The 22,805-nt window shown below is 36.7% G+C and overlaps 3 protein-coding genes and 1 pseudogene across 6 annotated transcripts; 1 reads left to right on the forward strand and 3 right to left on the reverse strand.

Moving 5' to 3' along the window:
- Positions 1-360: 360 nt before the first annotated feature.
- On the reverse strand, positions 361-15,474 carry LOC120006429 (dihydrolipoyllysine-residue acetyltransferase component 1 of pyruvate dehydrogenase complex, mitochondrial). 4 transcript variants are annotated; one of them, XM_038856465.1, is made up of 24 exons: positions 15,236-15,473; positions 13,510-13,560; positions 12,740-12,794; positions 12,634-12,667; positions 11,322-11,374; positions 11,187-11,231; positions 10,950-11,023; positions 10,695-10,764; positions 10,290-10,481; positions 10,128-10,172; positions 9,944-10,017; positions 9,074-9,143; positions 8,439-8,822; positions 6,746-6,806; positions 6,619-6,663; positions 6,447-6,530; positions 5,782-5,858; positions 5,636-5,698; positions 4,816-4,886; positions 4,648-4,708; positions 4,130-4,190; positions 3,968-4,048; positions 2,857-3,253; positions 361-461 (listed from the first exon to the last, which is right to left on the reverse strand). In XM_038856465.1, the coding sequence occupies exons 1-23, from the start codon at positions 15,322-15,324 to the stop codon at positions 3,195-3,197; spliced, it is 1,899 nt and encodes a 632-aa protein (XP_038712393.1). In that variant the 5' UTR covers positions 15,325-15,473; the 3' UTR covers positions 361-461; positions 2,857-3,194. The 4 variants fall into 4 exon arrangements, with proteins under 4 accessions (XP_038712393.1, XP_038712394.1, XP_038712395.1 ...); XM_038856466.1 differs by having other exon boundaries at positions 11,322-11,371; positions 15,236-15,472; XM_038856467.1 differs by lacking the exon at positions 13,510-13,560 and having other exon boundaries at positions 15,236-15,474.
- Positions 15,475-15,628: 154 nt separating this feature from the next.
- Positions 15,629-16,909, forward strand: LOC120006433 (tRNA-specific adenosine deaminase TAD2-like). The gene is made up of 2 exons (XM_038856471.1): positions 15,629-15,856; positions 15,954-16,909. The coding sequence occupies exon 2, from the start codon at positions 16,193-16,195 to the stop codon at positions 16,745-16,747; it is 555 nt and encodes a 184-aa protein (XP_038712399.1). The 5' UTR covers positions 15,629-15,856; positions 15,954-16,192; the 3' UTR covers positions 16,748-16,909.
- On the reverse strand, positions 16,821-18,657 carry LOC120006431 (bark storage protein A-like). Its single transcript, XM_038856470.1, has 6 exons — positions 18,348-18,657; positions 18,189-18,256; positions 17,921-18,076; positions 17,616-17,831; positions 17,341-17,520; positions 16,821-17,114 (listed from the first exon to the last, which is right to left on the reverse strand). The coding sequence occupies exons 1-6, from the start codon at positions 18,580-18,582 to the stop codon at positions 16,938-16,940; spliced, it is 1,032 nt and encodes a 343-aa protein (XP_038712398.1). The 5' UTR covers positions 18,583-18,657; the 3' UTR covers positions 16,821-16,937.
- Positions 18,658-20,893: 2,236 nt separating this feature from the next.
- On the reverse strand, positions 20,894-22,654 carry LOC120006432 (annotated as a pseudogene).
- Between the last annotated feature and the right edge of the window lie 151 nt (positions 22,655-22,805).

The raw sequence follows: 22,805 nt of genomic DNA on the forward strand, positions 1-22,805 counted from the left end.
AATTTAATCGTATTATATTTTAAAATTTATAAAATTAAATCATATTATGATGAAATAAATATATTTCATTATTCAATATAAGTTTACACTCAAAAGACAATTTGAGCAACCTCTCATTTCTATTCCATTCATACCAAAAATTTGCATACGAAACACTAAATTTATTATTACCAATCCCATTCCCTAGTGTTACCAAACATATTCATATTCATATTCATTCCATTTCCACTCTCATTTTCACTTCCAACCACCGTTCTGTAGAGGCAAGATCTGCGTCTCCAACCTTACTCCACCGCATGAGAGTTGTTTGCTTTGAAACATTTGTACCTCTTGAGTTTATGCACAAAAAGGGAAAATCTATTCACAGAAAGCCACAATTTATTTATTCAACAATGGAAAATCTAGTACATGTTGTACACATTATTCTTTCTACGGAGAAACAAATATGGCACATATTTTATGTAGGAAAATGATAAAGAGCCCAAAACTTGGAAGCCCAAAAGAACCCAAATCTACATGGCATAGCCATATCATCATCCTAATTGGAAAGTTTTTAAAATTCAAATTTTAAAAAATTTTATTACCTAAATTTACTCCCCTTTTTTTTCTCATCTCTCTTATCTTTCCTCTATTCCCTCTTTTCACAATCACGTCTCTCTCCTCTCTATCTATTTTCTCCCTCTCTCTCTCTTCCATCTCCCTTTCTCTCTCTTCCATCTCTTTCTTTCCGGTGACCATTTCGGCCGAAAAATGGGTGGAATAGATGCACCTTACTTCGGGAAGACTAAAAGTGGTGGTGGTTTCCACCAACGACGACAAAAATGGCCAAATCGAGCCGATTTCTCCAGCGGACACCCACGACTTCGAGGTAGTTTCTTGAAAAATCAGACAACTATCGATGGTGGTTGACAATTGGGGTTTGATCTTGGGGGTCGAACGCTCCTTTTGGGAGTGGTGGTGGTCGGAAAAGTAGCTCAACATTGGAGATCCTCGTTAAGCTTGTCATAGCCATCTATTCTTTTTTTTTTTTTCACCTTCTGTGCATATATAACCAAGAACTATGTATATTGCGTACAACAACATTGGAGTACTCTATATATCAACCTTAGTAATAAGATATAAATACTTTTGTCTTTATCTTATGTGCTTCCTTTTTGTTATGTAACACGTTGGGCTTAGTATTTGAACAAATCACAATGGATTTAGTATTTGAAATGATTTATTCCATTGATGTAAAATAATAGATTTAGCTATTCCATTGTTTTAAAGCAGTGAAATAACTAAATCCACTATTTTAAAACAATGAAATAGCTAATTTCATTGAATTTTTGTCATACATGTGTTTATTCAATTGATTTTGATGAACAAACATATCAGTCATGCATATGACTTTACTTAAGATCATCACCTTAAAACAAAAAATGAGCTATGCATATGACCTTACGCATTTAATATTGAGCAATCTAACATTCAATAGACATTTACAATTGGAATTAAGAGATTATGTGGTTATTTTTTCTTTAATTGTTTGGAAAGTAAGCAAAAATATAGAAACATGAAATGAGTCCCTGAGTTTTGTTTCCTTTGCACATAAATAGAAAAGTGCGTTATTGCGATTGCATTTCAGATTTTAATTAGATTTATCTATTCAATTGATTTTAAACAATGGATTTAATTGTTTCACTGGTTCAAAATAATGGATTTAATTTGTTCCACTGGTTCAAAATAATAAATTTAGTTGTTCCACTAGTTCAAACAAATGGATTTAGTTGTTTAACAGATTCAAAATAATGAATTTAGTTGTTACACTGGTCCAAACAAATGGATTTAGCTCTTCCACTGATTCAAAACGATGAATCAAAATAATAAATTTAGTTGTTCCACTAGTTCAAGCAAATGGATTTAGTTGTTCAACTGATTCAAAACAATGAATTTAGTTATTCCACTGATTTAAACAAATGGATTTAGTTGTTCCATTACTTCAAAACAATGAATTTAGTTATCCAAACAACACCCCTTTTGATTCAATTAGGATGTCTGTTTACTTTACCCAACAACACCCAACAACACCCATTCATGATTCTACAAAAACAAAAGGTTTTTATTCAATAAAAAATAAAACCTATAAGTAGCAGCAAAGATCGGAAAGAAACTACAAAGAAGTAGTCAAAGGCTAACAAGCTCTAAATAATTTTTTTAAAATTAATGAAATATACATATCTTACAATAAAATCAACGGAATGGCATCCAAATCATTGGAATGACTAAATACATTGGTTTTTATCAATTGAATAACCAAATGTCTAAAAAAAATAATAAAGGAACGACATACGAAATCAATGGAATAACTATTTCGGCGACTATTCTGGTCGTTCAATGGCTGAAACCAGTAGAGCTCAACAAGACGAGTCTAAAGGTGGTGGTGGTTCGTCAAGAGGTGGCCTATAGTGGCCGGATCGGGCTTCAAAAGTTTCTTTTTGTCGCGGCTTCAAGACGAGATTCCATAGAAATAGATGATTGTTGTCGGAAAATGATGGTTGTGGATGAGTCATGGCGTTCTGGCTTTTCAGATCGGTGGGTCGACAAGCATGATCGATGGTCGGACGATCGATTCTTGTTTTCTCCGTGAGGAGAAGAGAGGGAAGGAGAGAGAGAGAATGGGAGTATGTGAGATAAGAGAGAGGAAATGTGATATAGAAATAGAGAGAGAGTGGGTGTCTATGAGATAAGATAGAAACAAGTTTTTGAATTTTAATTTTCTCTCACTTGTACAGTCATAAGCTGAGTCAACATGCCACATGTAATTGGGCTCCTTTGGGCTACTAATATTTGGGCTAACTATCACTACCGTTTTATGTATGCGCAAAAATGCCTCAAAAACATTTGAGGCCGAATCGCCAAATGGGAAAGAAAAACTGGCCACATTACTCCAGTAATCTCTTCCAAAACACACAAAATCTTACATCAATTAGCCTCTGAATCATTTGGTTCTCATTTGAAAATAGAAACACCGGGAACAACTTTGAGTCCAAAGAATTCACAAGAAACCTGGGAAATTCAGATGCCACAACAAATATCCCTGCAACAAGTTAGCTCTCTGCTTAGAAAATTTATAAATTACTAAGACGTCCTCCGCCCTGGCTAGCATCTGTGGGAACCCAGCTGTTGTTGATTTGAAGGAACTTCTAAAATTGTTACAGAAGAAGCCTCCGAATATCGCTGAAGTTAGATCGCAAGGCCGATAAAAATTCACCTGCAAAACCAAACAGCTTAAGATAGTGTTTATCATGTGAATAGAGGTGAACGCCATTGTTATGATCCCCAATGACCAGAGCTTCTTAACTAGCATTTTGGCCCCACCAATGAACTCAATGATAAATAAGAAAGTGAATAACAACTGCTTCAGAGTTCTTCTAACTGCTCATGAAACAATGTCACGACTAAGGTGTTTTCAAAGCTATCTTTTTAATAGTTAGAAGCAAGCCACAAGTCGCTTAATCTCGAATTTTGCTTCCCTGGTTTATCATGGCACCAATTGCTTAAAACTTACGCCAATACTTGCGTGGAAGAACTTATCCAACTGACAAGCCCTAGAAGATATTTGAGATTTTTTCCCTTCTTTTAAAGTCAATTGCCAACTCTTCTTATTTTATTTTATTTTCTCTTCTTTTTCTTTCTTCTTTTCACATGTGCTATGAGTAATAACTTTTGGGAAATCAGCACATTAGATAAATCCATATACCTCATAGATCAAATAGCTAGAAGTGGCTGGAGTCACATACCAATACAAATATTTTACTACACTTGAAGCCTTGTTCATCATCGGTGAAGAAGCTAAACTAATTATAGGTAACAGCAATTAATTTGATTTGAGGCAGCAGAAACACAAAAAAGTTAAATATGTCACTTTCAAAGAATCTTTTCATTCAGATGCAATAAAGAATGCGCTACAGCATTAATTACATACCTCCAACTTTGCCATCAAACACGCGATGATCAGCAGATAAGCCTAAGTTCATTTTGTTGAAAACTGCTGGCCTCTCAATGCCTGGCAGAAACCAAATGCATGTCACTTAGTTCACTCGAAAGCCTCAAATACTTGAGGCATAAAATATGAGCTATATCCTACCATCACTTCCAATCACTGGTTCAACAACTTTATTCCCTCTGCCAACAGAAAGGATTCCAGCCTGGAAGATGTAAAGGACAAGTCAAAACTTGTTCAAATCATGCCAAATTCAATATAACTAGTGGTTCTTAAATTCTAGCAACATTTCTAATTTCAAAAGGTGCAAGAGTGGGGTATCTTGATCTCAGAAAAACCACAGACAACAGGTAAATTTCAGAATAATGAAAATGTTCTTATGGACTTAAAACTATTTTTCCCAAGTATGATTTCCTAAAACATCCATAATCATCATTCTTTTCAACCAAGGAAATGGATAAGTTCTCAGAAGTTGAGGACTGAACACTTCTGTAAGAATCATTCAGTTGGATCTCAAATTCTCAATACAAGACACTTCTGACATGAGTTGCCAACCATGAAGTGTATTAGTGTATGCAGGTTTTAGGCTACAAAGAGTTTACTGCAGTAGGTGACTACTGAGTTCTCGAATATATTTCCAGAGACAAAGCAAAAGAGAGTACCTGAGGGGGGTTTATAATTGCAAAAAAATGGTCCACTGGAAACATTCCCAGGTTTGAAATGCTGCAGAAAGATTGAAGGCAAGCATAGTGTTTATCATACGAAATTGAAAGCAAACGAGACAAGTAAATTAAACCGAAGCCAAAATATGTATTATATAATACACGTGCCTGAAAGTTCCCCCTTGAAACTCATGAGGCGCAAGCTTCCCTGACCTTGCTTTTTCAGCTAATTCCTTGACCTGCAGGACAAGCGAGCAGGAATTAGACACTGAAGAAAAGCAAAATAGAGGACAGCACAATACAAATGGATGATTGATTGCTGAGGTTGGACTAGTTACATAATACAGTCAATTGCTGTATCTCATATACATCTGTTAATGTCAATGTAAAATATGCCATGTCTGAGCAAGTTGTTTAGTGTTAATATTTGTTACTTTGCCATTCAACCCAATTAAAAAATTGTTGGGTTGGGGCATTTCACATCAGTTTTACATATTCTGACACTTTCTATCACTTGTGGGCTAAGCAATCCGACGGTCCAACACGTGAACAACAAACAAGGACCAAGGGCTACTCTCACACAAGGCCCTCCCTTGGGGCAACAATATACACACACAAAGGCCCACACTTGGGACAACAACAAATAGGGGTTTAAATTGCGGAAGCCAAGGTTTAAACCCAAGACCTCAACTCCGATACCATGTTAAGATTAGTTATTTTGTCATGCAACTCCATAAGTTAATTTGTTGGGTTGGAGCATTTCACATCATTTATACATATTCTAACAGTTAGTCAAATTTAAAGTGTTATCACGATTCTTTTTTTTCGTGGATTATCAAACTGTAGCTTGTATTTTTTAATTTCTTTTTATGTTTTCTTTCCTTTTGCAAGAAACTAAAAAGCCTGCATCAAAATGATGAAGATCAAATCCCATTTCCTTAAACCTATATGGACTATTGATAATGTCATGAACCAAATGTATAAGAACCTCCAAGGAGATCGATGAAATGGATTTCTGATCTGCATTTTTCACTATTGGAGTCATCAGGCCCTGCAGTGCAAAGAAGGGATTAATAAATTGATGAAGTAACGTTGTGCCAAGACATTCATACAAAAAGATTGATGGGCACTTACCTTCTCAGTAGCCACTGCAATTGATATGTCAACAGAATCACATAGAATAATTTCCCCTTTTTCTCCACTCCAAAAGGCTGCCATAAAAAAGGTAAACACAGGATAGAAGCAATTGATCACTGACACTTGCAAAACATTCTTTTCTTTTACTTTTTTTTCCCCTCTGATACATAATGCCGAGTTAATTACAAATAATAGATTCTTTGGGGGAGCAAGATTTCTATCCATTGATGGTTTGTTGTTCCAATTTGGCTAATTAGTTATGAAGGTCCAGAAAATAAATGTAAAAAAGAGGAAGAAGAAGCAGAAGAATGCTGTAATGCAATGAAACAAAGTTTTCTTTTCAGAAATTTGGCTGAATATCTGACCTCTGTTACGAATTTATCAGGTTCTTCACAAAATACATAGACTGGGATCATATTAGTAATCATTTAAATCAAACAGAAGTAAATGAAGCACAAAGGCACACACCCTTCCTCCCACAGCAAAAACATGTACCCTATGTCGAAAGAAAAGGTCTACACTATACTTGGTTGTGTATTCATGAAGAATATTCTAGTCCCAGTTTATGAGAGTAGGACAATGACTCTGGATCATTACATGAAGAATGATAAATACATACACACATACATACATACATACATTCATACATAAATGTATCTTACCATTAGCTTCAGGTACATTTTTCAAAGCAACTGCAACAGCCTTGATGACGATATCATTTACTGAAACTCTAATATCATGCTTCTCTGTGGATGAACAAGCAAAAGGATGAGAAGTCTACCATTACAAGTTCCAAGAACACAAAAGTATGAAATAAAAATTACATATTCCAACCTTTAAGCTCCTTTCTAAAAGAAAGAAGTGGATCGAGAGTGACATCTGATAGAAACCAGCAAAAAGAATAGGATTAATTTTCTAATAATAGTATAGGGAACAAAAATCTAGCCAATGGACTTGAAACCTGTAGACAAATATAAATGTGGTGTAATCTGCTTTGATTCCAGTAACCTTCTTGCTATCACCTGCAAAACAACAATGGTTTGAGTTAAAAAAACATTCCACATGGAAAATAGTACATTTGTTCACCATCAATGAATATAATTTCTAGGGTCCAATCTATATGCATAGTATAAGTCCAATATATATGTGTACTCTTATCCTATCATAACAAGCAGAATTCCTCACAACAAGATGTGAATTGCTAAAATTGTATAAGGGGAATGCAGGTATTAAAGGACCATTAGAAGGAGGTATGGCCTTGAGAATGAACGGTGTATCACAAAGGATTGTGTGCAACTTATAGGGTTGGATTGTGGAGGAAAATTAGAAAAAAAAAAAAGGGAGATTGGGCCTCATTTGCAGAGGAAATGGAAACAAGATTGATTCTTACAATGATTTTTTGTACCGAACGATTCCCTCAAATCTACCCTCCCAGAGCTTTATTTATTGGCAAGAAACAAAGAAGCAAAGGTTTGTGATAACTTATCTCTGATAGTACGATCACTTTGCATCTCACCTCACTAGAGAGGCTATGGATAGTGAATTGGATCCCTTCAACTCTCTCTTCAAAACAATTTACAAAGCTTGAGGCCTATTTTCACTAGGAAGACCAATGATTGGACAGGGGCGCTTCCAAGTTGAGTCTTACTATGCAAACTTTGCTCAAGCCACAGGAGTGGATAGGACAGACTTAATATGATTTACATGGAATCAGCCAAATACTTCAACATTTTATTCAATCAAGAGGGAATCATTCAGTAAAAGTACTTGTTTCACCTATCATGTCTGTTTTCACAGCCTCAACACAGTCACATTCCATTTCACTTGTCTACATTCAGATTCCATTTAGGCCAAATTACTCCTCATTGGCACATCCTTGAAGCCCATGAACTTCCAAGCCAACACCTAAGACATTTTATTCAATCAAGAGGCAATCATTCTATAAAAATACTTGTTTCACCTATCATGTCTGCTTTCACAGCCTCAACACAGTCACATTCCATTTCACTTGTCTACATTCAGATTCCATTTAGGCCAAATTACTCCTCATTGGCACATCCTTGAAGCCCATGAACTTCCAAGACAACACCTAAGATATCTTTACCAATTACAGTGAAGGAAGAAGTGACTAACGGTCACTGGATCTTTATGTAAAGGAAGTGTCTATTTGCCAAGTGTCATCCTCCTACGCTCCTACAAGCTCATTTCCTTTTCCTTTTCCCCCTATTTGATCATACTTCTGCCTAAACTCTGAGAAAGCATCATTGATAACCTCTTGTGCCTTCCACACATCCATATTGACAACTTTTTGGATATTATGGTCCAAGTGGAAATACAACCCTGCTTACTGTCGTACGTTCACACCACCAGCATCGTTTGCCTCATAATGCAGTAACAAATTCACAGTTTTTAATAGAGTGCTAAAATTAGAAAAAAACACATAAAGGCATCATCTAAAATATTGGAATCCTCTGCAGTACTTTGTTGTATTTCGAAAGTTTGGCAAACAGATGAAAGGAAAAAAAAATAGTTTATAAAGAAAATGGACATGTACTGCACTACTGCATTGAGGACTTCAAGGGGGTACAACCCAAAAGAGAATCCTCAAATAAGAAAAGCCTTCCTCATTGTCTTTCTAATTAAAAGAAGATTACCTTGCGAATTTGAGTATTCGGCAGATCATCAAAAGCATCTGACTGCAGCAGGTTAGACCTAGACTGTGGTGCTTTTGTGGTCGGAGGAGGTGATGGAGTTTTCTTTTCCTGAGATGAAGTCTTTCTCGAAGATCCTTTCCCTGACTTAATTGCATTCAAAACATCTGCTTTTAGCAATGTACCATAAGGACCTGTAGCATTCAGTGATGAGGAATCCAGCCCATGTTCCAAAATAAGCAACTTAGCAGATGGACTGATCTTTGTAAAATTGGTTTTTTGCACTGTAGCTTCACTTTTAGAGTCATGATGGGTTTGTTTTTCTTCTTTGCCCCCCGAACTACTGAAAAAACTTCTCACTGTTTTAACATCATCTAGATCTTCAACCTTGCATCAAAAAGAAGCATAAATGTTCCCATATGCTCCAAGTACAAATATTCAAACAGATGCAGCAGAGAGAGGAAAAAAATGTGTCAAGATTTCAACAAATAAACATGTCTATTGAAGGAGTGTGATGTCAAATAAGACTGGAAACTTTATTACTAAAAGAAAACTCCCAATGTGTGGTTCATAACAAGGTAGGAAGTTACATATGCAAGTGTGATTGTATCATACAAACGGATGTAATTGTAACTTACTGTTACTGCGATAGGTTGTCCCACAGCAACATCCTTTGAACCTTCAGGAGCTACGATCTTGGCCAAGTAACTGCACCCAAGCATTTTGACAAAAGAATATGAACAAATGCAGCATATGAGGCCTTAATATTCAAAATTAACCACAGTCCATACATTTTTTCCATCCATTCAACGACTTAATATAATCGTAGAGAATGAAGTATACAATATAAGAACTAATCTTTAAAACTAACTTCAACATAGAGAACCAAATTAAAAAAGTAAAAAAAAAATATACGGGAATATACACACAAGTACATGTGTAATCATAAGGTGCCACCACACAATCCAATGTCTATCATGAGGATACCAAGGCCATACGGAACAGTTAATCTGTCATCATGTCTATCAAACCATTCACCAAAAATGTAATCAGGTAATAGTTAACCTATCCTGTCCCTCCCTGTAAGTCATCTTGTCCGATCTCATTTCAATGTAGTTTGCCAACTCATCCTGTATTCCATTTACTAAAAGACAACATAAATTTATCCTAGTAACTTAGTTATCATAAATTTTAATGGGTGTTGAAAATGTCAGCAAGCATGTGTCACAAACACATTACTTTTCTTTTTTGATAAGCTCACAAACACATTACTACATTGGCATGGTGACTTTCTCATTTATAATTTCATTTTTAGTCCTGCAAAAATGGAAAAGAGACAGAAAAAGAGACACAAAATCTCAGAAGCACACCCCAGTAACTGACAGTCAATTCAGTCATCTCAATCCACGTCTTTCAATCAAGTGAACAACGTCAGAATCAGCACTCATACAAAATTTGCTTTTCATAGCAATCACGACAAGTAAATCTTCATTAGGAAAGAATAATACCCCTCTTCAAGACTCTCAAATTCAAGGGTAGCCTTGTCTGTCTCTATCTCACATATTATATCACCCACCTCTATCTGTCAGGTTGAGAAAATGACAAGGACAAACGAACATTTGATAAATCGCCATGCCCTTAACTAGACAAAGAATTTTAGGTTGAATTTGCAGCTTAAAATAACAAGCAAACCTTGTCTCCTTCATTTTTCCTCCACTTGGCTATATTACCTTGGTTCTGCACAAGTTTACATAGGTAAAACAATTACCTTCTACAGCCAAGAAAAAGATTACAAATACAAAGTTCCATGAAGTCATGCAAATTAGACAAAAATATTTATAAATTATGGCTTACCATTGTAGGAGATAACGCTGGCATCCCAACAACCACATGAGGAGGAAGTTGTGATATATCAATCTTAACAGAACTCCTTTCCTGTACCCCATCTCCATTTTGGGCATTTTGGGGAGTGCACTTTTCCTCTTTAACTTCTGACCCACTACCAACGGGTGCAGGGATACTTTTGATATCATCAAGATCCTCAACCTTGTGAAGAAATTAAAAAAATATTTTAGCAGCATTCTACAATTGATTAAGAAATGACAAAATTGGAAACCATAAAATTGGTGTACCAAGAACATAAAACACGAAATATCTTTACTTTTCCAAAAGTATCAGGAACCAATTACACTGAGATTTCAAGACTACATGCAGTATTGCTTTGATCAAAGAACCAATTAATGGTAAGTCAAAGTATACCGTTATAGCAATTGGTTGTCCAACAGGTACATCCTTTGAACCTTCTGGTACCAGTATCTTAGCCAAAAAGCTGGAGAAAAAACACCAACCATGAAGCAAGGCAAAAGAATTCAAACATCTTGAAAGTTTGCATAATTCGAGAATCCAGGGAAAGAATCTTCAGTTGGAAAGAGATGTAAGCTCAAAGAACACTTGCATAGATCAAACATCACAAGCATTCAAAGTACATTAACAAATGAATGTATGAACAGTTACCCCTCTTCAAGACTTTCAAACTCAACTGTTGCTTTGTCGGTTTCTATTTCGCATAGCACATCACCGACTTGTATCTGTTAGATTCAACAGTTGAGAACAGAAAAAGTCTTCACATCAGTAAATTCTCCACACTCTTTGATCGGCGGTTTATTGTTCATACACGACATCAATATGTATCAAAAATAGACATGGCAGACCTTACAATCATCAGTTTAAATCAACCTAAATGTAACTAACCTTATCACCTTCTTTCTTCTTCCACTTTGAGATGTTTCCGTGGCTCTGGAAAAGAGCAAACACAAGAGTTGAGTTCTTGCAAAAAGGAAAGAAAAGAAATGCCAGTGAAAGAAGGTGAGGCTTATCTCTCAATACCATTGTAGGAGACAAAGCTGGCATTCCAAGAACTGTATGGAGCGGAACTTCTGCTACAACAAACAGCTCATTGATAAAGACTTATAATACATTTGAGGTGCTTAATTCGGCAGCTACGGGCAGACTTATATCACCAAAAAAAAAAAAAAAACCACGCAAGGACATAATTTCATCTTTGCATAAGAAAAATGGATAAGTACTTGCAGGAAAAACAAATTCATGCAGGCATGAGCATGGAGGCAAGATAAACACCTAAATGGAAACTAATTCAACGTGCTGACTGCTGACATTATTCCACAAGGAACACTAAAATAAAAAATATGCATTTTTAGATAGCACAATTTGCCACTTGATTTGATATTTGTTTTATAGCCCAGAGTCCAGGCACACCTTGAATAGAATGTTATCTACGACATGTTAAAATTGGTGCATGTACGGTGACCATTTCATGCACAATGCGCGCAGCTGACGGTGGGTGGCTACCAAAGTAACTTATCAGTTAAGTCACATTCAATATTATTGTAACTAAGAAAGTGAACAAGACAATAAGCACCAAACCAGTGACACACCAGCATGGTGTTGAAGGATAAATGGCATTGTGGGCTGAATCAATTAGTTTGATTCTAACAAATGGTCGAAAACCAAAACAGTGGGCAGTCTGCAAATTGTATAGTAGAAAATACAAGTCCATGACATTTTATATTTTCCAGGAACAGTTCTCATAAGATATCATAATTCATCATATATAAGTCTAAGATATCAAATATAACTCAATAACTATGGTCAGTCTCACTCTTTAGAGCACGCTCAATAAGTTGACATCCTCTGAAAAGAAAAAATAAATGCCTAGAAAAACTTATGATGTATACATAACCCTGATTAAGCAATAATTTATTGGTGGCTGTGTTTACCCTTGGTTTGGAGATCTAAGTAAACCACAAACAAGCTGTCGTATCATTAGTGTTTTAACTTAAATATAAGGTAAATCACATCTCAGACATTAACTAGTGGTTTGAATGTTTTGAATTTCCGTATCGAACACAAAACTTGTACGTCAACCCATGCATAAGAGACCAGCAATATTGTCTTCATTTTTTTATAGTAAGACAATCAATATTGTCCACAATACCTAGTGAAGTTCTAGACCATTGTACCTTAAGCTAGAAGATACTGGCTTTCTAATTTCCTTGTCACCAACAAATCACTTAACAAAACAGACAGTCAAGAAACTATGATCCTTCAAGCCACAAGAATAATAATCTTAGAGATGCATAGCAACCAGATAGAATTTTCAAATTATAAGAGAATATACCTGCAGACGAGAAATTACGCACACCAATTCGCAACTGCAAATAGACTTGAAAGTGTCAAAAAGCTTTTATCTCAATTTATGCAACTTAAATAATTCAAATGCTAACCTTGAGCTTCATTGAACTATCAACATCACCAGCGAGCATGGATAAGGAAGAAGGCCTGGTGAGATAATAACCACTGAACTGTCAGCCAAAGGAAAAACTCAAGAGATAAAAGAGGAAAGTAAAGAATAATAAAGAATGACACAATCACACTAGGTTTTCCACTGATTAAACAAGTAATAATTTGTTGAATCAAGTTTAAGAAAGAAAAAAAATCAGAAAATCGTTCAACTAACCAGATAAACTTCACCATTTCATAAGACAATTTTTAATACCTTCTCTACATTGATTAAGCATGACCTTAACAAAAAGTCACTAGTATGCAGCAATTCATAAATAGGATGATTAAGTAAATATGACTTAAGCTCGAGAACGTGGCTGAACTTAGATCACCATTAACTGAAGAAAAAGAATAGCCACTACTACAAAAAAATATTAATAATTCTAACAAGAGTCTATGTAACCCTACAACAATAATAAATCACTTATGTGACAGATCTACAGAGGATAGCTCAGTCTAGTTTGACCTTTTGGTTTTCCATACGAAATTCCACCTTTCAGTGAAACAAAAGGGAAACTGGAAACGCAGTACACCCCACTGCACTACTGCGACTGTGATTGCCACCACAACCACCTCCAACACAAGTACTACTAAAAAGTAAAAACAACAACAATAATCACAATGATGATGATGAACGAAAGTATAATTGTCATTAACTAATTATTATTACTATATGCATACGCTGAGAGATGGAAAGGCACTAGATCCAAACCTTAACAATGTGCGATTTCCATCCAGGAAAGAATTTTGCTCGGTTGATGCACTGCATTAGTAGGTTGACAATACATAATGCCATAAGAAAACCATGCAACCTCATAATAATTGTGTCACAATGGCCAATTTTTCGTAAGAAAAAATAAAATATTGAAGCGTAACAAAGGGGTGCAGCCATGAACAATTATTTACAAGAAAAGAAATCTATTACAACAACAAGAATGTCTTTATCGAAGTTGGAAGATAGTCTATATCAAGAACAAAAATGACTAGACTGCCTATTCTTTATAATTTCATCATGAAATTCCCTCCTTCTAAGTCTTTTTATTGATCTATTTCCAAACAATACAATAGATGAGAAAGGACACCAGAATTTTCCTTAGAGTTGCTCTTTTCAAAGCCTATGCCTTTAACTGATTTTCAACCAAGTGAGCAACTACAAAACTCACTAGACATATATTAAAAATCTGTAACACCTTTCACAGATTACACCAGCTTTCCATAGTTACTTCCGCAAGAAGGGGTATAAGTTGACGATAATATTGTAAGTTACCAAACATGAGAACAAAATAAGACTATAAACATTAAATAGTAGCAAAGTACGAACACTGGAAGAGCACCCCATCAAACTGAATCAAAGACTAATCACATAAGCAATGAGAGTAGCCAAGGAAACTCATTACTAGATGCCTGCCAAACAAGATTTTGACTGCATTTAGTAGACAGACTATAGAAAGGCCTCGCTTTCTCTTATTCGAGTGATGGGAAATGATAAACTTTAGTCCATCACAAGATTATCATTTGGCTGTTTCTAAGTTGGCATTCAGTTGTCAGTCCATGAATGACCATTATCACAAAAAAAAGCTCCACTTCATAAGATTTGTATCAGAAGCTCCTTAGATCAATTTGTTTCACTGAGAGAAAGTAAGAAATGTGATGCACCTTCTGAGAAATATTTCATGATATTTGGTGTATGCTTAACATCAGAGAAATATCTCATACACTTTGTTCTTTTGACAATAGTGCTGTCCCATAAAGAAAATTGGAACAATTATCATCTAGACCTCAATAACAATAAGGGGCAGTATTCTTATTCAAAGGCAAAAAAAAACAGAAATATGGGCAGCATTTAAGCAACCAACCTAATGAAAGGTCACGAATAGCCACCAACCTTCAGGCTATCCTAAAACATATGTAAATCCAATGAATTTTTTCACAAATATATATTTATTCTAAACAAGGGCAAACTTTAGCACATTGGTACCAATTGCACCCTAGGCAGAGCATCTCTGCAATAAAAGGGAAATGCTGCGTAGCCCTGTGCCTTGAATGTGACTTCCATACATGTTTTCTCAACATCAGCAAAGAGATTACTAAAAGAAAACAGAATGAATTAGCAAAGATCACAAAATAGTTTCACAGGATTTTCTATAATGGTTTTACATTGATATAAAACTTCAAAATATGAAAGCACCATAGGTCTTTTAAGCACAAACTCTCACAAATCCCCATATTGAACAAAAAATCTACCAAAACGCAAACCAATTAACGGTAGTCTTACTCATGAAAACGAAAACACATAAGAATCACTACCTTCAACAATCGCACATGCAAAGCAACAAAGCAACAACCTCCATTTCTAATCATGTGATACAGCAGTGATGTCCAATTGAAGATTCTGCCGTATGTGTATGTCATTAAGAGAAGAAAAGGAGAGCAAATACCGAGAGTGGGATCTGGAGGAGAGAAAACGAGCTCTGAAGAGACTAGGAGCCCGCGTGATCACCGGATGTCGAAGGCGTGACAGAGCCATCACTCGTCTACTGTTTCACAAGCACACGGAGAGCGGAGAGAGTTCCTTCGTCGTTAATTTTGACCAATTCGGTTTAGATCGCAGTGACAAGCTAATAAGGCTGCGCAGGGCAGACCGATTTCCGAGCTCTTGTCGACGACTGGTAAAAACGACGCACAGTTGTGTACCAACCCACTTATTTTTGCACTCAAAAAATTCCTAATTTTTTTGGCAGAAGATGCAATCGGGCCTTAGCCCCGTTTAAATTGGGCTCGAGCCCTAATGAAAATTGAAACAAAAAAGATGGGTTGGACCACCCAGTTCCCTCTAAAACTTGAAGAGACCTTGCAGACCCGCAGTTCTGATGCCTAAGAAGTAACAGCAGATCTTCTGCTAGTCGGCTTCGTCCATATTGACATCCGCTTCAGATGCAACCACGGCAAAATTCTGCCTATATTCATCCCATGCAATGGCTGCCAATCGAGATTTATCAAGCCAACTAGTCAAGCATGGGAATTTCCACGCCGACTCCTGACCTTGAGTCCTTAATTAGGTACTCAACCACTCTCAATTTAGCTCTAGTTACATTTGTTAGTCATCAGCATGTGTGTATTATGTATTTGACTTTTCATTGTCTGCTTTTAATCCAGGGTTGCTGTTGTTGTTGTTGTTGGGGATTTGCATCAATTTGGCTAAAGCTTGGTCGTTTGTATCTTTTTCTGCTGTAATTGCAAATTGTAGACCAAGTGTTCGATTAATTGCCTCAGCCAACTTGATCAAAAGGTCTTTCTTCCATCTCTTCCCAAACGACACCATCTTCTTCCCCGTGGCTACTAGTTGACTCTTTTGGGTTGTTCGGCCCGAATAACCCATAGTGTGTGACATTCAGATGGCCTCTCACTCTACTGACACTCTTGCACTTATGGAGCTTGCCATACAGCAGGCAAAGGATGCCCTACAGTTCCTTGAAGTCCCTGTTGGCTGTGTGATTGTACAGGACGGAAAGGCCATTGCGTCGGGAAGAAACCGAACTTCTGAGACACGAAATGCTACAAGACATGCAGAAATGGAAGCTATTGATATCCTCCTCGAGCAATGGCAGAGAGATGGACTATCAGAACTGGAGATTGCTGAGAAATTTTCGCAATGTAGCCTTTATGTTACATGTGAACCATGCATAATGTGTGCTGCAGCTTTGTCTATTCTTGGTATAAAAGAAGTTTATTACGGCTGTGCAAATGATAAGTTCGGAGGCTGCGGATCAATTCTTTCATTGCACTTGCAGAGTAGTTCTGAGCAGCCACATGGTGGTGCGAAGGGTTTTACATGTACTGGAGGTGTAATGGCATCAGAAGCTGTTTCTCTTTTACGAAGTTTCTATGAGCAAGGTAACCCTAATGCTCCGAAGCCTCACAGGCCTTTGGCTCGGCAGGCAACAGATTAATAAATATTTGAATGATTCACGAAATTGATCTTATGAAAGCTAGAGAGAGCTTCAGAATTTGATCAAATCTTGGCTTCTACCAGCAACAAAAACTGTTTGCTTTTATATCGAATTGTGAACTTGTGATGGTTACTCTTGTTTCTTAAAAGCAATCAGACACCTGAACAGAATACATTGTTGAACTAGCAATCTAGCATCCAGCTGAAGAATCTTGTGGTAGCTTGCGGATGAACTGAAGAACAGCTTTGACACAATTAAGAGCTGCAAGTGATCCAAAAGTGCTCCATGCGTTATCTCCCGACTGCTTTCCAGCAAGATCTGATATTCCTCGGATGACTATCATAGGAAAACCATTGGACAAGCTCGTCTGCAAGCAGCATAATTGTCTACTAGTTAGTTATTAAGTAGAGATAGTAATTTCATGATAGAACTTAGGATGTCAGAATGCTGGACCATTCAGTGTCAGACTTCGTAAAATTATCGTTATGATTCTGCAATACAATTTCACTACATTGCTGTCTATCATTACAGGGTATCCAAATTGGTCTAATTTTAGTGAAAGAGAAGGAGAAAAATGAAGTAGGAAGTCTTACCATGACTATAGCAGAACTCTCCATATCTGCAGATGAAACCTCAAAAGTCTTATAAAGAAAGTACCTGTAAGCTCCATTGTCCACAAAAGTGTTGGCTGTGGAGCCTTTCAGTCCAACAACTAGCTTGGGCTTCTGGGGAAGGCACATGGTGGTATTCACACATTGTTCCAATTCCATCCCCTGAAACCACAACATAAAAGCAAGACTTTTGCTTAGTTTAAGGCTAGAGACATTGACAAATTTCAGAAACTTAAGAAAGTATTTGTGTGTATAACCTCCAAGCCAGCAGCAAGCCTAATCCAATGGTGACTCACTTGCAACCAAAACAGTCTCACAATGGAAGTAGGCTCCCCGCCCCCGGACTCGGAAAACATCTGCTCAGGACTATATCCAATCTCACCCAACATATTAGTTTCATTGCCTTCTGGTACATTATAGCTTCCAATATTCAAGTGAGCAACATCGACGGGATCTACTGATCCATTGATGTTCTGTCAAGTACCAGATTCACATACATTTTAATTTCAAGTGAAAGCATTAAAAAAAAATGACAAAAATTTATATAGGGTTTCATTCAGACCATCCAATTCCAAACACCAGTATTAGCAAACTGTTTGGGAATGGTGACATCTCCAATCGACATGGAATCGTTTAGATTGCCTGCAATGCCAAAATGGATTATTCCTGATATGTCAAACACATCCAGCATTTGTTGTGTTGCTGCAGCCGCATTGACCTGTTAGTCCAATACCATATCCAAACAAGTTCAATCTAGCATACTAGTAGTGTAACTGCAAGTCTGCAATGCAATGCTTATATAATAAGCACCAGATACTAAACAAACTTACCATTCCAATCCCGCATCTCACATAGATTACATTCTTTTGGAAGATCTTACCGATCCGGAATCTCCGTCCTACGACGTTCAACACAACCTCTTAGACTCACGATATAAGGTACCAATAGATATAATGAAGACAACCACCATGCACAGACAAAATACTAACCTGACAAATCCACAAATGGATGCTTTGGCTTAGGCTTGAAAGCTCCAGTTCCAAAAAAGGCATTCTCTTCAGTTGCAAACACAGTGATCAGGCCAATATATGGCCCTCTCCTGTTTATCTCCTTGACTATATTCAAGGATTTCCTCACATTTGATGGTATAGCAGACACTGTCTTACCAACCGTGGATAGCAAAACCAGCACAAGAATGCTTTGATTCACTAGTTTTTCCGCCATGCTTAGGTTTATTGATCAGATAAGGTCCACAGATAGTTTTATACAGCAATATCGTAGACTCACTCCAGTATCCTGCTTAAAAAGAAGAAAAAGAGGACAATAATTAGCTAGAGAGCAAAGCTATGTACTATTACATAACTGCAGCAGCCATTACTGGTTTCAAATTGGCTTTTTTGCAGTTCATGTAAAACGTGCAATCCAACCCCATCACTGAATCATTTTTTCTTTTCATATTTCAAGACTCTGTCTGCTCAGTATCTATTAGAAAATTTGATCTGACAGGGCGGCGGGGTGGTCCCGAGATTTTTTTTTAAAAAAAATGTCAAATGTTATTAAGACCCCTTTGATTATGATTATTTCTACATGCATCCCCTTATTTTGAATTTGTAAGAATTTGACCTCTTATACTTTCATCAGGTGTCATTACATGTCCTTTCATCTTGTTGACCGTCATTGACTAACTGAACACATAAAACGGTGTCGTTTTGAGTTAATAAAATTGATAAAACCCCAAATTTGACGCCATCTTCTTCATCTTTTCAAAAGCACCAAAACCTATCTTCTCAAATCACGTCCCTCTCCTTTTGGCACCACCAGTGGCTAACTGCGGCAAGCCCTCTGATCTACACTGTAGAGTGAAGGGTGCCATTTTGAGGGCAAAGAAGTCATTGGTGCTAAACTTAAACTTCCATTTGTGTTCTACAGTGTTGGGGCACTCGCTTTTGAACCCAAATGCTCACACATGGCTCCTGCTTCGGCACCACATCACTTGGGCACAATCAACAATCCCTGTCTTCTTCCTCGGATGCCATTAAATTCTTTGTGATATATGAAAAAGGCAATACATTTGGTATTGAAACCACGAAAGCAGAGGACACATATTCAAATTCTTTGTTAAACATATCAATGATGGCTTTTGGGAAGCCAATGTTTGTCATACATGGTTTTTGAACAAAGATCAGTCATGAGCATTCCTTCTCTACACTACTGCCTCCTCAGTTGAGAATGTGGACCGTTTTTTAGGAATTGCTAGAGAGAGCCCCATTTTGATCTTTGCAAATGGAGAATTTTGAGATTGAGTAAATAGTGTTATATGTGGGGTTTTTTTTTTAATTTTATTAAATTAAAACGACACCGTTTTAGCATCCACTGTTAGTCAAATGACGGTCAAAAGATGGAGGGACTTACGGTGCAACGAAATCAAAGTACAAGGGGTCCAATTTTTGCAAATTCAAAACGAGGGGACGCACATAGAAATGATCCTAACCACAAGGGGTGTCCATGACATTTAATATAAAAAAAAGGTTATGCATAATAATGGTGTTTTAACTTTTAATACTCGGCCGGCCAATATCTTTCGTGGCCATGGGAGGAGGATGACGACGAGTCTCCATGTGTTTTCTTCCTCTTATGTCATAGATTTGTCTTTTCATTGTATAGATATGCTTATTTATGTCCTTGTATTGAATAAAAAATAAGCAAGCCACATCTTCTTCCATAGAAATGAAATCTGGATTTCTCATTTATTAGTTGTGGATCACAACACCGATTCTTTAGGTGTGTTCCAATGACACACATACTTGTTGTACTTAATGAAGGAAAAGTCAAGAATCTTGCTCCAATCCATATATGTTGTTTTTGCTTTTTAATTTTATTAAGCATGTTTAGGTTTATACCGAGATCTTATGAGAAGTAGTATTGTCACCCCCTCAAATTGGTTATCTCACCCCAAATGATTGAATTGTATTTTTTAATATTATTTTATATATGATTTGATATTTGATTCGTTTGATTTGTGTGTGATTTGACATTTAATACTCATTCCAAAAATTAATTTTTCCACCCCTATTGATTTTTTCACGTCATCAATTAATTAAAGTCAACTTATTACATTATATCAATGTAAATTAGCGGGTACATTTAATGTAAACTTATTGCTAATCTGCATTGATGTGATGTAATAAGTTTGCTTTAATTAATTGATGAAAGTGAGAAAACTAATTTTTATAATGAGAATCAAATGTCAAATTACATGTAATTCGAAATAATCAAATATCAAATATATATTAATCAATATTAAAAAAAAAAAAAAAAAGTGGGGTGGGATTACCACTTTTAGGGGGTGGGAATAATATTTCTCTAATGTTATTTGAGTACATCTCGATTAGTCCGGTATTGTTATTTGATTTTACAATTCTTCTACTTGGATTCCTAAATACCTAAGCCATAGAATGAAGTGTTGCGGATTTAACCCTTTTGAGGGGGGGGGGGGGGGGGGCAGAGAGCATCAGAATTTGACAGGATCTTGTTTTCTACCAGCAACAAAACTATTTGTTTTCGTATTGAGTTGTGATGGTTACTCTTGTTTCTTAAAATCAATCAGACACCTGAACAGAATACATTGTTGAACTAGAATGCTAGCATCCAGCTGAAGAATCTTGTGGTAGCTTAAGCTTGCGGATGAACTGAAGAACAGCTTTGGCACAATTAAGAGCTGCAAGTGATCCGAAAGTGCTCCATACGTTATCTCCCGACTGCTTTCCAGCAAGATCTGATATTCCTCGGATGACTATCACAGGGAAACCATTGGACAAGCTCGTCTGCAAGCACCATAATTGTCTACTATAGTTATTATTAAGTATGAGAAAGTAATTTCATTGTGATGCTCAGAGTGCTGGACCATTCAATCTCAAACGTCGTAAAATTATGGTTATATACAAATTCACTACATTGCTGTCTATTTTTACTGGGTTTCCAAAGTGGTCTGATTTTAGTGAAAGAGAAGGAGGATATGATGTAAGAACTAAGAAGTCTTACCATGACAATAGCAGAACTCTCCATATCTGCTGATGAAACCTCAAAAGTCTTATAGAGGAAATCCCTGTAAGCTCCATTGTCCACAAAAGTGTTGGCTGTGGAGCCTTTCAGTCCAACAACTAGCTTGGGCTTCTGGGGATGGCACATGGTGGAATTCACACATTGTTCCAATTCCATCCCCTGAAACCACAACATGAAAGCAAGACTTTTGCTTAGTTTGAGGCTAGAGACATTGACAAATTTCTGAAACTTAAGAAAGTATTTGTGTGTATAACCTCCAAGCCAGCAGCAAACCTCACAAAGGAAGTAGGCTCCCCGGACTCGGAAAAGACCTGTTCAGGACTATATCCAATCTCACCCAACATATTAGCTTCATTGCCTTCTGGTACATTGTAGCTTCCCATATTCAAGTGACCAAACATTTTAGTTTCAAAATAAAGCAGGGAAAGCATAAAAAAAAATGACAAAAAAAGATCAATATTATATTGGGTTTCATGCAGACCATCCAATTCCAAACACCAGTATGAGCAAACTGTTTGGGAATGGTGACATCTCAAAATGGATTATTCCTGATATGTCAAACACATCCAGCATTTGCTGTGCTGCTGCAGCCCCATTGACCTGTCAATCCAATACCCATATCCAAATAAGTTCAATCTAGCATACTAGTAATGCAACTGCAACAGATACCAAACGAACTTACCATTCCAACCCCACACCTCACATAGATCACATTCTTTTGGAAGATCTTACCGATGTGGAATCTCCGTCCTACAACATTCAACACCACCTCTTAGACTCAAAATGTAAGGTAGAAGAAGCATATAACACAGAGAAAATACTAACCTGAAAGATCCACAAATGGATGCTTTGGATTAGGCTTGAAGTCTCCAGTTCCAAAAAACGCATTCTCTTCAGTTGCAAACACTGTGATGAGGCCAATATATATATGGTCCTCTCCTGTTTATCTCCTTGACAATATTCAAGGATTTCATCACTTTTGATGGTGAAGGAGACAGTGTGTAGCCAACCAAGGACAGCAAAACTAGCATAAGAATGCTTTGCGTAACTAACTTTTCTGCCATTCGTAGGTTGATCAGTCTACAGGCATAGACAAACATCGAAGGAGTTTCATTCAACTCATTTCAATGTCTGTAATGTGGATGATTTGAATTGAAAGGAATAACAGAATATTCAACAACAAAGAATCCTCCATTCACACCTTTATAGATAGCTAATTTGAGTGCATTAGGTTTTGGTGTTCATCTTTTTCTGGGAATGTTTTTGATCATACAAGTCTCTCCCCCTTTCTAATCTTTTTGGGCTGCCTTGCATAAAAAAAAATTCCATTCAAAAAAAAACAATCGAGCATCTAAAACCATATTTACTGAGCTAAATAGACAGTT

This window comes from Tripterygium wilfordii, chromosome 9 (genome assembly GCF_013401445.1).
Source record: "Tripterygium wilfordii isolate XIE 37 chromosome 9, ASM1340144v1, whole genome shotgun sequence".
Taxonomy (NCBI): Eukaryota; Viridiplantae; Streptophyta; class Magnoliopsida; order Celastrales; family Celastraceae; genus Tripterygium; species Tripterygium wilfordii.

Coding starts and splice junctions, on each gene's coding strand:
- LOC120006429 (XM_038856465.1), bottom strand. CDS start 15,324: ATGGCTCTGTCACGCCTTCGACATCCGGTGATCACGCGGGCTCCTAGT. Junction 6,807..8,438: donor CGAATACTCAAATTCGCAAG/GTAATCTTCTTT, acceptor GTTGTTTTGCAG/GTGATAGCAAGAAGGTTACT. Junction 4,887..5,635: donor TTTCATCGATCTCCTTGGAG/GTTCTTATACAT, acceptor CTTGTCCTGCAG/GTCAAGGAATTAGCTGAAAA.
- LOC120006433 (XM_038856471.1), top strand. CDS start 16,193: ATGGCCTCTCACTCTACTGACACTCTTGCACTTATGGAGCTTGCCATA.
- LOC120006431 (XM_038856470.1), bottom strand. CDS start 18,582: ATGGCGGAAAAACTAGTGAATCAAAGCATTCTTGTGCTGGTTTTGCTA. Junction 18,257..18,347: donor TCCATTTGTGGATTTGTCAG/GTTAGTATTTTG, acceptor TGAACGTCGTAG/GACGGAGATTCCGGATCGGT. Junction 18,077..18,188: donor TGAGATGCGGGATTGGAATG/GTAAGTTTGTTT, acceptor TTGGACTAACAG/GTCAATGCGGCTGCAGCAAC.